This window comes from Macrotis lagotis, chromosome X, assembly GCF_037893015.1.
Source record: "Macrotis lagotis isolate mMagLag1 chromosome X, bilby.v1.9.chrom.fasta, whole genome shotgun sequence".
Taxonomy (NCBI): Eukaryota; Metazoa; Chordata; class Mammalia; order Peramelemorphia; family Peramelidae; genus Macrotis; species Macrotis lagotis.
In genome coordinates this window covers 697,951,810-697,965,523 of record NC_133666.1, presented here as the reverse complement: position 1 = coordinate 697,965,523, position 13,714 = coordinate 697,951,810, and the positions used below count along the sequence as shown (strand labels likewise).

The 13,714-nt window shown below is 54.1% G+C and overlaps 1 protein-coding gene across 7 annotated transcripts in view; it reads right to left on the bottom strand.

The window, feature by feature from the left end:
- SMPD4 (sphingomyelin phosphodiesterase 4) overlaps positions 1–13,714 on the bottom strand; it is a 36,100-nt gene that overhangs the window by 15,865 nt on the left and 6,521 nt on the right. For 6 of the 7 annotated variants that reach the window (XM_074206612.1, XM_074206618.1, XM_074206616.1 and 3 more), the window contains exons 3-11: positions 12,812–12,898; positions 11,678–11,820; positions 11,520–11,595; positions 10,686–10,794; positions 10,532–10,584; positions 8,491–8,642; positions 6,962–7,094; positions 6,584–6,655; positions 3,738–3,827 (exon numbers count right to left, since the gene is read on the bottom strand). In XM_074206612.1, coding sequence (XP_074062713.1) covers positions 3,738–3,827; positions 6,584–6,655; positions 6,962–7,094; positions 8,491–8,642; positions 10,532–10,584; positions 10,686–10,794; positions 11,520–11,595; positions 11,678–11,820; positions 12,812–12,898 — 915 coding nt within the window. The remainder of the gene's footprint in view (positions 1–3,737; positions 3,828–6,583; positions 6,656–6,961; positions 7,095–8,490; positions 8,643–10,531; positions 10,585–10,685; positions 10,795–11,519; positions 11,596–11,677; positions 11,821–12,811; positions 12,899–13,714) is intronic. The other variant, XM_074206613.1, reaches the window with a different exon arrangement.

The following is a 13,714-nucleotide window of genomic DNA, read 5'->3' as shown; positions in this document are numbered from 1 at the left end:
CTCCATCCACGGTGCCACCTAGCCGCCCCACTCCATAACTTCTAGATGAAACAAAGTTTCTCAATTGACTAAGGACTGCCTATCCTATATGTCAGCGGCACATGCACATCCCCGGCTCTTCCCAACCCTGGACAGTCCAACTCCCCTCACCAGGACTCTGTCCTTCCTGCCTGGGCTGCACTTTCTCCTCACCTCCACCTCTGGGAATGACCCAAGTCCCTCAATACTCAGTCTGAGAGCCACCTTCCTAATATACCCCAGGCCAGCACCAAGGAAAAGAAGAGTCTCCCTTGGTTGGGTTTAGTGAACATGACATCTCCCCTTGCCCCTGGCACAAGTCTGGGGTCATCAGAGGCCTTATAGAGGATCCAACAAAATCAATACTGCCATTTACACACACAGAGACCACGTTTGTACAAAGCTGTATGACTAATAGAGAAAAAGGCCTTGCTAGGATTTTATATCAGATGAGGTAGCATTTCACATGAAGAATCACAAGGATTCAAATGAGAAAATAATCCAAGGCCACTGTCCTGTTACTTGTCAGAAATTGACATGTATTCCATTTTATTCATTGTTCCAGTAGGATTTTGCCTTCACCCTTAAAAATACCCAAGGTTGTCCCCTCTTCCTAATAATCCACCTCAAGGACAAGTGGCAATGGACCCAGACTGACAGCCAGCATTCTCCATATCCTCTTCTTGGCTAAGCTGAAGTAAATTCTAGAATAGCCATTCCACATTCATCTCTTCCAACTAGCATTAGTACTCAAGTTTTAAAGGATGGGTCTGGATTCATAAGTAGCTACACTGTGCTCCCCTCACCGAATCCCTACCCAGGAACCCTGAAAAAGTCAGAGCATCTCCCACATATCAAAGGTGGGTCATTTCAAATACAAAAGGTGAAACTGGAGGAGCTACCTTTGGAGAAGTTTCTGCAGCACCAGCCTGACCTGATCTGGACACAGACCGAGGTCTGGCCTGCCCCTGATGTCATCTGGCAGACTGTAAAGCAGACCTGAAGGTGATACTCTTGACAAAGTCAGAGCTGGGGAATGCCCAGGTCATCTCATCCTCAATGAGGCACTAAAAAGAGGAGGAGACTCCTCTAGTCTCATTCTCAAATTCCTCCCGCACCCTCCCTCATTACTGCCCCGGGGAAAGAACACTAAATGCTTCCAGATCAGAGGGTCCCCTAATCTGGGCCAAATGAGAGGTGATACTACCAGACACCATGTTTCAAATCAGGGGTTCTGAACCCCTGGAATCTGAGAACTTGGCCTTTTAACATTTTGATGATTGAATCTCAATGGACCTGGATGCCTTTGTAATCCTATGTATTTTACTGAATACCTTCAAAAACCATGGTTATCCTGGAAAAGGGTCAAGAGGCTGCCCAGGCGGCCACAGAGGGAAGAGCCCCTCCACCCTGGCCAGCACCTCTCCCTCCAGCATCATCCAAAGATGCACTAACCAGAAGCCTAGAAAGGAGGTGACAGACCTTTTGGCATCAGCCCATCTCATGCCACACAAGTCGCAGATCCAAAGACAGAAGGATGGGCTAGGGCAAAGCCAGGTGGCTTGCCTGTGGCCATGCAGGGCAGGGATCCAACCCTCATCCTCAGACTCTAAACTCGGGGTTCTCTGCACAACACTTCCCGACCTTGGCAGAAACAGTGAAATCTGTGTGCCCAAGTCTACAGAATTGTCTCAAACTAATAAACAGAGCATGTGGGGCCTGGCAGGTCTTGCCCACAGCAAGGGAGCTCCAACAGATCCTGACTCTTTCCCAATGGCCTCCAAAACCAAACTTACCACTTTCCTTTCCCTATCTTAGAATGACCAGCTGCCCTCCCAGGCCTCTGAAATCTGAGTGCAGGCCCTGCCAGGGGCCTCCCATGCGCTCCACCAGGTCCCTCCTGCAGCTCCCTAAGGTCTCCATCACCAAGCCCTCCTCGGTCTCCTTTCCTGGGTTACGTGCTATAGGCATGGTCAGCCCTTATTATGGCTCAAGGCCGGACCTTCTCTCTGGGGGAGTCCCATGGATTCAATAAAGCCTTTCCAGGAGGATGACTCCTACCTACTCCTGGCCTTTTGGTCCCATATTACCAACTGCCAGACAGACTGCTCCTCCAGGAAATCCCAGAGGCCCCTCGAACTCAGCACATGGATGCCCTGGCCCTGGCTGTCCTCACCTGTCATTCCTTGTAACAGGCCTCCCAGTCTTACCACCTTGCTACCACCACCTGCCCCAGAGTCCTTTTTGGAAAGTACCAGCCTGACCATGTCACCGCCTGGCTCTGACCTTGAGGATCCAATACAGAAGCAGAATCAGCTCTTGCCACAGTATTACACACCACCTCCCTCCACACACCTGAGCTCCAGCCAAAGCGGCCTTCTCCATCTCTCACCCAAGGGCAGGTGCCTATGGGATGTAAGAAGATTGATGCCCTGCAACCTGCTCTCCAAGAGTTTCTTCCTCATCACAAGGACAAGGGCTAGGGCTGGTTTCACCTCTGTGACTCACAAGAGAAGAAAAAACCTATACAAAAACAAAGGGTGTTCTTCCCTTTGGCCCTTGGGATCTACTCCAAGAGAGGAGGGGGACACCTGTCTCTGAGGAGTTATCTAACAATGATGCCTTGTGTCTGGATGGATGAGGGGAACAGGGGTGACCACAAAAATGCCCCAGGACCAGGACAGCCGCAGGTCTGCTGTTTCTGAGTTCCCAATCCTCCCATCTGTAAGATCAAGGGACTGGGTCCTAGCAGGAGTAGCAAACTCAAATAGGAAGAAGGCTGAACACTGACCCAGAAAATCACATGTTAACATGACCTGGGTTCTTCTAGCACCATCTTTCTTTTGTTAAAACTTTCCCAATTACATCTGAATCTGGTTGCAGCACTCAGAAGGAAGTGCCATGGGTCAGCCCAGGAAGTCTGACCCCAGGCCTCAGCATCAGGCAACATCCCCACCCTCCCACGCCTCCAGGATGAAACAAGGAGCTGGCACAGCCAAGGCAGGTGGACCTGGGGGCAGTACCACCTCCAACTGATACCCATTGGTAAGAGGTCAAATGACATAATGTACAAAATGAGTTCTATAAAACCCTATCAGAGATCATCATCATCATCATCATCATCATCATATAAAATGAATGAATGCCAATCTGAAACATTAGAGTGGCTCAGAGCCACCAAAGACCAGTCTCTGAACCAGTCATTCCCCAAACAGACGACTACCAAATACTCTAGTACTGAACACAGGGTCAACCAACAATTGCTCCAATGTGCCCCCCCAACTCCTCTCTCCTCCCTCTCAGGATCCTTAAGGACACACCTGGTGCAGCCCCTGAAACAGGGAGGAATGCAGGCCCTCCCTGAGCAAAGACCCTCCCTTGTCTCCCATGCAGGATTTGATGAAAGGAGAGTGGATGAACACACAGCAGGAGGAAATGACCAGAGCGTTATCTAGTGCGTGTGCAGTAACACACACATACATACACACACACGTCCCCACACCTCTCTCTAGCAAAGCTCTGGCTCCTCCCAGCGCCCAGTTCTGATCTGATCTGATGGACTTTCTCAAATCCCCTGGAAACCAGTCCCTAGCTAGCCCAGGGGCCTTCCTCGGGGGGGGGGGGGGGCTGTGCCAACACCCCTACCCACACATCCGCACAGACTCTCTGCAGATAGCCAGCAAGAATAAAAAAGGAAAGCAAACAAAAAGATGGTATACTTGGTATGCGTGGAGGGCCTGGTAGCTGGGTTGGGCAGGAGAACTGTGGAGACTACTGGAGAGACTGAGCCGGTAGTGGAGAACCTCTAGCTGAGAGACAACAAAAAACAAGAAGGAGAAATGGAGGAGAAAGGGGACCAGGGAAGGTGGAAGTGGGGGGTGGGGGAGAAAGGGAGGAAGAGAGACAAGAGAGGGGAAAGGGAGTAGAAGAAAGAAAGGGTAGAGACAAAGGGAAGGGCAGGGAGGGGAAAGAAGGTAAAGAAAAAAAGTAAGAATGAGCCCAAGAAGAGGAAAAAGACAACAAAAAACAAAAACAAATACAGTCAATGCCAATCCAATCGACCCTTGCTTCAACCCCAAGAGCCTCCACTTGTCCTGGGAGCCCTTTGCTTTCGTCAGCCTGGGACCCCTCTCTAAACTAGTGGGGGGAGGGGGAAGAGGGCATGGGTTGGGGTCAGGCTGAGCACCTGGGTGTGCCTCGGCCAAGGCAGCACCAGCTTCCCTTGGGACAGAGGGTGGGCTCCTCCTGCCCATTCCTGGAACATCCCCTCAGAGTCATGGCCTGGCCAGAACAAAGCAGGCCAGCATTAGGCTTCTGCAAAATAATGGCTGGGAGGGTCTGTGGATCACCAAACTCTCATTTCCTAGCAGAAAAGCAGGCCTGAGGGCTTCTACAGAAAGCTTCTGGCCCCCAGGTTGAGGGGCAGGTGACTGAGAAGGGAAAGGCCCAGAGGAAGGATGGGCCCCATCCTCCTGGGGACCTCAGCTGGTTCTCCCTCCAACTGTGGGAGCAGGACATCTGCCAGGGAGGCTCTGTTGAGCTAGAACAGGGGCTCTCCTAGCAGGGTGTTCTTCCTGGAAGAGTGGGGGGCCTAACCCCCCGCTCTCTGATCAGCTTTGGCTGCTCTCAGTCAACCGTAAGGACAAATGAGGGTCTTCTGAATGAATTCTAGAGACTGGAGAATCTGGACCAGGCCGACCCATGGGAGCATGGGGAACGCTTGTGGGGGAGCACCGGGCTGACAGCTCTGGTGGCTGCAGCATCCCAGCCAGGCCTGGCTCTAGGTGAGGACCCAGGGACAGAGTGCCCGCCACCCTCCCCAGGCAGATCTGTTAGCAAAGCAGGAAGGAGCCAAGAAAGAAAGCCAAGATGTCAGCAGCGCAATCAGCAAAGTTCATCAGAAAGAGCAGGGTCAGCCCAAGCATCCTGGGCAGCCCAGGCAGCGCCTTGGTCCCTGGCCACCCTGAGGACATCTCCCCTACTCTGGACACAAAGTTTGCCAGTGTTACGGATTAGGCCCGGATGGGTGTTCCCAAGGATGCCGATGCTGGAAGGGCAAGGAGCCGTCAGGCCGGAGCCCCAGGTCCACGACAGCTTCCCATCCTGGACAAATGTCACCTGGACTCTGCTCCAGGGGTTTCCTCCCTACACAGTGGGCCATCCCCCACACCCTCCTGTTTTCATGTCCATGCACCCCCTGGACCCCTGGTGGTTCTTATGTCACAAGCCCAGCACTGAGGCCCCAGCCACCACCCCTCTAGAGCAAAGGCAAAATCAAGTGGAACAGGCTGGGGGAAGGAGGGGTAAGCCAAGACCACCAGCCTACAAGCTGCAGAGCTCAGAAGAAGTCCCAACCTCCTGGGACTTCAGGCTTGGTCTCAGACCCTTGTTTGACAAGAGGCTTGTACTTGTCAGCTGGTGGTGAAAGGTAGGGGGAGGTCTGAAGGGGTTCTAAAGCGGGTCATGGCTGCCATCACTGTCTACCCAGCATCCATCCTCAGTTGGCAGCCAGAGAGAAAGCATCCTAGGCACAGAGAGCAGTTGAACCATCCAGATACCCCCCTCGGGGGTCCCAGCCAAAGTGGGCTGAAGGGTAGTAGCCAACAGGTGTAGTCCCTCTCCTCTAAGGGAAGGCAGAACCAGGAGATACCATGTGCCAGCCCAGCTGTGATTTGGCTCCTGGGCAACAGCTATACACTGTCAGTCTACACTGGGAGCCCTGCTCCCCTTTTCAGGATTCTCCTGAGGTGGTCATGGAGGAGCTGGGGGCCTTTGGGGACACAATGGGGAAACTGAGGCTTAGAGAGCCCCACCTGCACACTGCCTACTCACTGAGCCCTGAGCACCTGGCTTCTGCTCTGGCCATGGCAGAAAGAGTGGCAAACCCAGTGAAATGGAAGGTCACACTCCAAAGTCTCCCCTTGCCCCTCCAGCCCCCCAAAACTTCTAGCCACCTCCCTATGCTAGCATGGACAGCAAGAACAGACCCATCCTCTGGACAGAAGCAGCAGACAGAAGCGGTCAATACTTCTGCAAGGCCAAGCCACATTCAAGAAGAGAAAAGAAACCGTGCCCATGCCCAAGCCCCTGAGGGGCTGCACTGCCAGGGTGGGGGAGTTGGGGGTTGGAAGGCTCCTCGTGGTCCTTCCCCAACCTTCCTTGGAGGCTGAAGGAAGTGGGCTTAGGGGCCCATCGACGTGGCAGTCTCTGACTGCTGAGCTGACCAATAGGATGGTCTCAGGCCTAGCCCCACCCCTGCCAAAGACTTCAGTTGGCAGGGCCCCTGGTCACCAACCAAAGCTGGCATCAGGAGGGTCTGTTACTCTGCCCTGGAGCTGGGCAACTCCATCCAGGAAGCCCCAAGCCTGGGGCAGGCTCTAGCAGCCCTTGTCTCCAGAGAGGGTCTCGAGGGGGTGGGATGGCCCCGCTCTTGCCACCAAGAAGCAGAAGCTTGGCCCAGTGAACACACTGGGGAGACTGGAGAGCCCTCCAGTTGGCCAGGGGCAGACCCAGGTAATAAGGCTTGCTGAGGTAGAAGGGGCCAGGGCAGAACACAGAGCCTTACCTTGGCATGAGGGGACTGCATCTTCTGATACATCTCCAGAGAATAATGGTGCAGCCACATCTCAACAAAGACCTAGGGAAGAGCGGAAGCAGCTGGTGGTGCTCAGCAAGCCGCAGGGCGCAGAGGAGAGAGCCCCTCCCACCCTCCAAGGTCTATCCTCTCCTGCTTCTCTCTATATGAACATCAGCTCCACAAGGAATGGGCTCAGCTCATTCCCCCCCCCCCCCCGTCAGAGTCCACCACAGTCCCTGAGCACAAATCTCCTGAATGAAAAGCAAGCAGGGAGCTCTCTCTTCACGGGCTGCTCAGTTGCACCCCCATCCTCAGTCCCGACCAAGCTGGCCACGCCGCACACCCGAATCCAAGCCAGCATCTCACCTGGAGCAGAGTCTCTGATCTCCAGATCTCCTGTGAGGCTGGGTCTGCATTCACCGAGGGCTGATGGGAAATGTGCCGCTTCAATAAGCTCGTGTGGTGGAGGCCATAGGAAGTAAAAGGCACAGCTGGGCTCCTTGGAGCAAGAACCAGACAATGTGTGTAAATAAAGAAGCCTCTCTGATCCTAGCCTGGCCATACCCACCTCACTTTGCCCAGCTCGGTCACCAACAAAGTAAAACAACTGGCCTGGAGGACCGCTGGAGCGCTGCCCAGGCCCGAGTCCCCACATTCTGCAAATGTCTAAAAGGGGCCCCATGAAAACCCCACAAACAAACCAATATCAGAGCCTGCCCACCAGTCATCAAGCCACCATCCAAGCATCTGCACCAGCCTTGTGTCTCTTAGCCAATCAGCCCTCACTGGGTCCACAGCCATCATGGATCTTCCATATTCTCATGGGACACATGTATGTGTGTGTGTTGGGGGTGTGTGCATGTATGTGAGGGGGAGTGGGTAAATGGGCAGGATGCGTGTTGGGTGGGAGCAAAGAAAGTGATTAATATCTGTGCCCACTAAAGCAGAGTGAGTGTATGGGAGATGTAGGAGACATGGGTGCACGTGTATGGAACGTGAGGAAGGACAGAGTCCACGGGGGCGGGGGCAGTCAATAAGTCTGGTTAAGTCTGTTTCCAAAGCAGCGGCTGGGCGCTCTGGCGCCTCTGCTCCATCTACCCTGTGGCCAGTCGGATGGCCTCCCGCTCCTCACTGACCTTCTGGCCCTTTCCCCACACTGGTGCCATCTTGGAGAATTTGCTCACACTAGGCTTAAAGGAAAACCCTCAGTGCCCCTGCTGGGAGGGTTCCCCTCTACCCTAGTGACCTCCCCCATGCAGAAGCCAGGGATGGCTGTTTCTTGTCCTTGTGCTCCCAGCCCCCAGCAAGCTCCCATAATGCTGATGGATGTGTAGATCTGGGAGACAGAGACAGACAGACAAGACAGAGAGACAGGGAGAGCATGCCAGGGAATAGTCCCCGGGCAGCAGCTCCCACTGTCTACAGGTGGAGGTTTCAGAGCAGAAAGGCACAAGCCGATCTCAGAGAAAAGCAGCATTTGGTCAATGAATTGGGGGGGGCCCTAAATGTCTCCACCTTCAAGGAACTTAGACTTTCAAGGGAGCCATATGCATAGCTGTGACCACCCACTGCTAGGGACATGTTCACATGTGTTACATATGAACAGGCTCATGCACACATGTGCTGAATGACTATATAAGTGTGTCTCACTATGTGGGAAGGCAGGTGTGGCCCCCAAAGGTGGGGGGGGGGAGGGAATGGGGCCAGGGGGTGCCAGGCTTGTGATGGTGGCTCTGCTGTGCACCGAGCAGCACCTGACTACGGTGGGAAGCTTCAGACTGGAAGCTCCCTGTAGCCAGGGATTGTGGCTGAGGTCGGACCTGCTGTCTCCCCGTCCTCAGGAAGACTACAAGAAAGGCGCAGAGTCCGACCCAGCCTGGCCCCAGGAGACTCACCTGGGAGTGGGAGAAGGAATGGTGCCCCCCAGGGTGGTCGAAGGAGGAGGGACAACATTTCCTTCTGTGGGCAGGAACCATGTCAGGTAGCGGTCCACCAGGATGAAATAGGCACAGTCGGAAGTTCGGACGTGAATCGACAAAGGAAAATTCTGGACAATAAAGGGGCCTTGGTTGTGACTCTTTGTCAGAGCTGGAGGGCCCGGGGATGCTCAGCAGTCTCCGTGAGGGATGGGGTGGGTGTCCCCCAGGACCCGCCCCCAGCCCCATGTGAAGGTCTGTGAATCTGCTGTCTCCCCTGACTTCGTGACGCTGTCCTGTCCTGGACGAGATGGCCTTCAAGCTACATGGAGCCCCCCAAGTCTATGCACTTCTAGTTCCTTCCGCCACACAACTTCAGACAGGGTCCTGCCCCCAGCCCCAAGAGGTTCCAGGGTTTGTAGACTTTTCCTCTTCCCCTCTCCCTCTTGACAAGGCCTCCCCAATCTTCAAGCCAAGGGCAGGTAGACCTCAGGCAGTGAAGATGTCCCTCCAGCCCAGCCAGAGAGCCTGCCGAGCCTCCCCATTTGGCCTGCCCAGAGAAGTTAATCCCTCTCATGGGGAAAGTCATACTTTTTCTCCTCCCTTTTCTTGGGTGGTGGAGAGAAGCCAATGACATAAGCCTGCCCCCTTCCCCTTCGTGAAGCCCAGGCGCTTCCCTCCATCCTCAGCTGCCTCCTCTTCCCCTTGGCCCACCCCCCAAATTGCACCCCTAACTCAGTCCTATCCCCCTTGCCTGCTTGGCTGCCCAAGGGACCATCCTAGCCTCAGCCTGAAGAGTGTCGTCTTCTAGTACCTTTGCCAACCAGAGCCACCCTCGTTCCAGATGTTCCAAAATGCATTTTTAAACTACTCAAACTGGACGCTGCACCAAGAAACTTCAGGACACTGGCCATAGACAAGGCCTGCTCCACTCTGGTCAGGCCATGCCAACCTTGCCACTCTTCACAAAGACCCTCATCTCCCATCTCCCAGCTTTCCAATGGCCAGCCCCCACCTCTGAATGACCTCACTTCCTTTAAGCCTCAGCTCACAGAGCCCACTAAGGCTGGCCCCCTGCCACTGCCGCACCCGTACACCATCACTCCTGCTCCCGTGCCCTTGCATATATCTCAGGATCTGCCTCAAACTTCCCCCCAGTCACACACAGCACCCAAAGCTACTCTCATTGCTACAGCCCAGCCCAATAAAGTCTAACTACTTTCTTCATTACTTTCCTGACATGCCCCATGCCCAAATCTGACCCCAGTCTTCATAAACTTAAACTCTCTGCCTAGCCCCCCACATTGGTACCTTTGCCACCACACACACCTAGCTCACGGACCCACCCAATCACTCCCATCCCCCAACCCTCTTCTTAGGCCATCTGTACCCCCATGTTCCCATGCTCCCACAGTTCTGGAGACCTACACACAATCAGCATATTCCAATATAGCCAAGCACCTTTCTTTATTAAAACATAGAGCCAAATCTGACCACTGACCACTTCCTAGCCCAACACCCGGCCTACCACATGTATCCACATACCCCCTGACCTCCTCCCAATCAGACCCAAAGTATATGCATTTACCCATAACCCCCAGATCTAGGTGGAGAGTCCCCATAACTCTCACCCTCTGGGACTAATGTATGCAGATGCTCAAAGGCAACAGCCAATAAACAGACTCAAATGTCACAATTTCCCATTCCCTCTTCTGGATGAGTGTCCCATTGGAGACCTGACCCCAGGCCCAAAGGCCACCCTCCCCACCCCCACCCCAGTGGTCACAATCCTGTCTGGGGCTTCTCCCTCTTCCAAGAGTGTTATGCAATAAGATGGGTGGGACAACTAGGTGGCACAGTGGACAGAGAACCAGCCCTAGAGTCAGGAAGACCTGAGTTCAAAAACAGCCTCAGATACTTAATAATTACCTAGCTGTGTGACCTTGGGCAAGTCACTTAACCCCATTGCCTTGCCAAAAAAACTCTAAGAAATAAAAAAAAAAGACAGGTGGAATCATACCCTTTGTGTGATGAGGCTCAATGCAAAGAAGAACATGTAGTATTCAAACGGATATGGGGTAGAGGTCAAGGATAAATAACGCCAACCTACCTCTGGGAGCCTGCTACAAGGCTGCTGAACCACCCGCCTCCCGCTCCCACCAAAGAAAGGATACTGAGAGCCAGATGCAAGCCCTGAGTGCCAGCTGCTGGGAGTTGGACCTTGTTGTGGTAGAGTGGGCACTCCGGGAGGACACGCTCCTGAATGCAGGCTCGTACGGGCTCCTGAAAGAGAAGCAGTGTGAGCGGAGGTGCCAGGGGACCAAGGAGATGGCATCTTCTGCCCTTCTCACATGGACACTCTAGTGAGGCCAAGTCCACGGACCCAAGTAATACAATACAAATAAAGAGTGCCACAGAGGGTTCTAAAACAGGGCACTCCCTTTGGGTGCTTGGACAGAGAGACAGGAAGGCCAATCAATGCCAGGCAGAGGTGAAGGGCATGATGGGCATGATGAGAGCAGGATGACAACAGAGAGAAGCCCAGTGTGATAGACCTCGATGTAGGTAAGAAGAGGCACAATGGGGGTGGGGAATGGGGGAGGGTGTCTAAGCTGGAAGAGCGGGTTGGCAGAGCCTTGAATGCCAGAGAAGAGTATGGGAGTCACCCTCTGGGGAACAAAGAGCCACTGGAGGTTTTGTCAGCAGGGGATAGAAAGGACAGACCCAGGAACAGTTTAGACTACAGTCTGACATCGTCTCATGCATTGCTACAGCCCACCCCCCACAGACACCAAGCCTTCTCCTTCTCCCCCTCCCCTTGGTGGCATGAGAGGTAAGTGTGATAACCCCAGACTATGAAGGAAACCTTCACCCAAAGGGAGGTGAGCCAAGTGGTACCAATGTGACTCCACTGTGCAGACAGGGGGCACCCCCAAACCAGGTGGGGGTCGGCTCACCCCCTTAGCAAGCTTGTCAAGCCCGCCCTCCTCAGCTGCCCAATTACTTACAGGAAGGTACGACACCGGAAAATCATATTTGTAATCCTCAGCCTGGAGTTTGTACACCAGCTTCATCATCGGCCCACTGTCCAAGAATCAAAGAGAACACAGTGTGAGTGGCTCTCAGGCCCAGTCCCCCAAGGCCAGACGACAGTGAAATCACTTGCCTGGGGTCCAGAAACTCCATGGCAATGCTGTATTCTACGGGGTTCACTCTTCCTTGCAAGCACCGCAGGTTCCAGCCGACCATGATGCCATCCAAACTGCCAAAAATGTTTTCTACAAGCCATGGGAAAATGGAGTGCAGCTCCTGAAGCAGGGAAAACAGAGCTGGCTGAGGGGGAGAGGCAGCATGCACAACTCCACGCCGGCCAGGCTGCCTGCAGCCCTTGCCTGGCCATGCTCCCCCTCCTCATCCCTCTTCCCGAGACACTCAGGAGAAACAAGAAGGGGGATCATCAGCTGTCAAGTGACACCTTGGAAGAAGCTGCCAGAGGTGGAGGCTGCCCTTTGCCCTTGTCCAAAATGCATCTCTCTGAGGGCCCCTTACAGGACGGTCTGCCAGGGCAGAGACAAAGAGCCAGTCCCCTTGGCCTGAGCTTGTTAAAGAAAAACAAACTCGGACAAGAGATCGACGAGTCACCCCAGAGGGGGAAGGGGCACTGGTGGAATGGAAGAAGGCTCAGGTCCAGGTTGCGCTGCAGGGGGCGAGAGCTGAAACCCCTAATTGTGATGGAAAAACCAACTCTTCAGAACTGGAATGCTGATGTTGTTTCGTGGCTAGGTGGGTCCCGGAGCCCCTAGGATGCCCCAAAGAAAGAAAACAAGAGGACGGAGTGGGGCAGAGGGCATGGATTGTTCTCATTCCACCAGCTTAATTCTACACATAGGCCCAGGCCTGGGCTCCAGGACCACCTTGAGCAGTGCTCATGCCTCCGGCCCACCAGGTCTAGCAGAGGAAGGCCTGGAGAGACAGAGAGAGGCCTCAAGTCAGGGCCAAGAGTGGAGATTTTAGCATCAAGTCTCACAACAACTCTGGAAAATCAGCATTCTGGAGAGTTCTAAGATCATACATTGGAACAGTGGCTGAGCCACCATCCTGAGCTCAGCATCTGACAGGGTTCCCCCAGCAAGAAGTCCTCAAGCTTAGAGAATACACTCACTCACACCCACACACATTCACTCAGCCTCACAGTCTCACACGTGCGCACATGCGCGCGCACACACACACACACACTCGCACTCACATTCTCACTCTCATACTCTCACTCACTCTCACAAATGCCTCTGTGTCTAGCTACCTTGGCCGGGAAGTCCTCAATGACCTTCACCAGATCATGGCACCGCTGAGTAAAGGGTTTGCTCACACAATCTGCTTTCAGGCTTGCCTAGGAAAGAGAGCACGGATGCTGAGTGGCTCTGCTCCAGTTCCCCCACCCCCACCCCAGAAGATGCCTCTGGGTGACTCTCTAACACCAGGACGGGCCCTCACCCCTTCCCCCCAATCCAGCCAAGACTGGCTGCACCACCACTAGGTCCTTCCTCTAGGAAGGAGAGCCTATTCAGGCCTCCTCAGGCCGTGCTCCAGTGCCCCTCTGCTCCAAGGGGAAGGTTTGAGGGGTGTGGAAGCCCTGGACCAGTCTGGCCTTGCTGTCCGAGCAGTCTTTGTAGTGTGACAACATGTTCAGACCCTGCCTCTAACAGGGACCAGCTCAGGGACCCTGGACAACTCATCTGACTCTTCTAGGTCTGTTTCCTCCTTCATTAACCAAAAGGGCTAGGAGGGAACCCCGCTCCAGGGTCCCTTTCTGCTCATGAGCAGCCCACCTAAATGAAAAGAGGCCCAACTCCAAGAGGGGAGGGTTTTTGGGTTGCCATGGCACTATCTGCTAAGGCCCATCCATGCATGCTCTTGAAGGCACTCCATCCCAGCCCTGGAGGGAAGAGATGACCCAGAACCTGGAGGCACACACAGAGAGGAAATGCGGAATGCTATGGAAAAAGCCCTAGGCTGCTTCAACAACAGAAAGTCTAGCCGAATCCTCCCAGCTGGCAGCGCCCACCGGCATAACCCAGATCTAGGCCCCTGAGCCTGCTTCTTCCTGTGAACTCAAACATTCCCCCAGGTTCAAACCAGATGGAGACCTGGTTCTCCTATTCCTTTGGGGGATTTAGTCAATGGGAATGGAACATTGCAGGCTGCA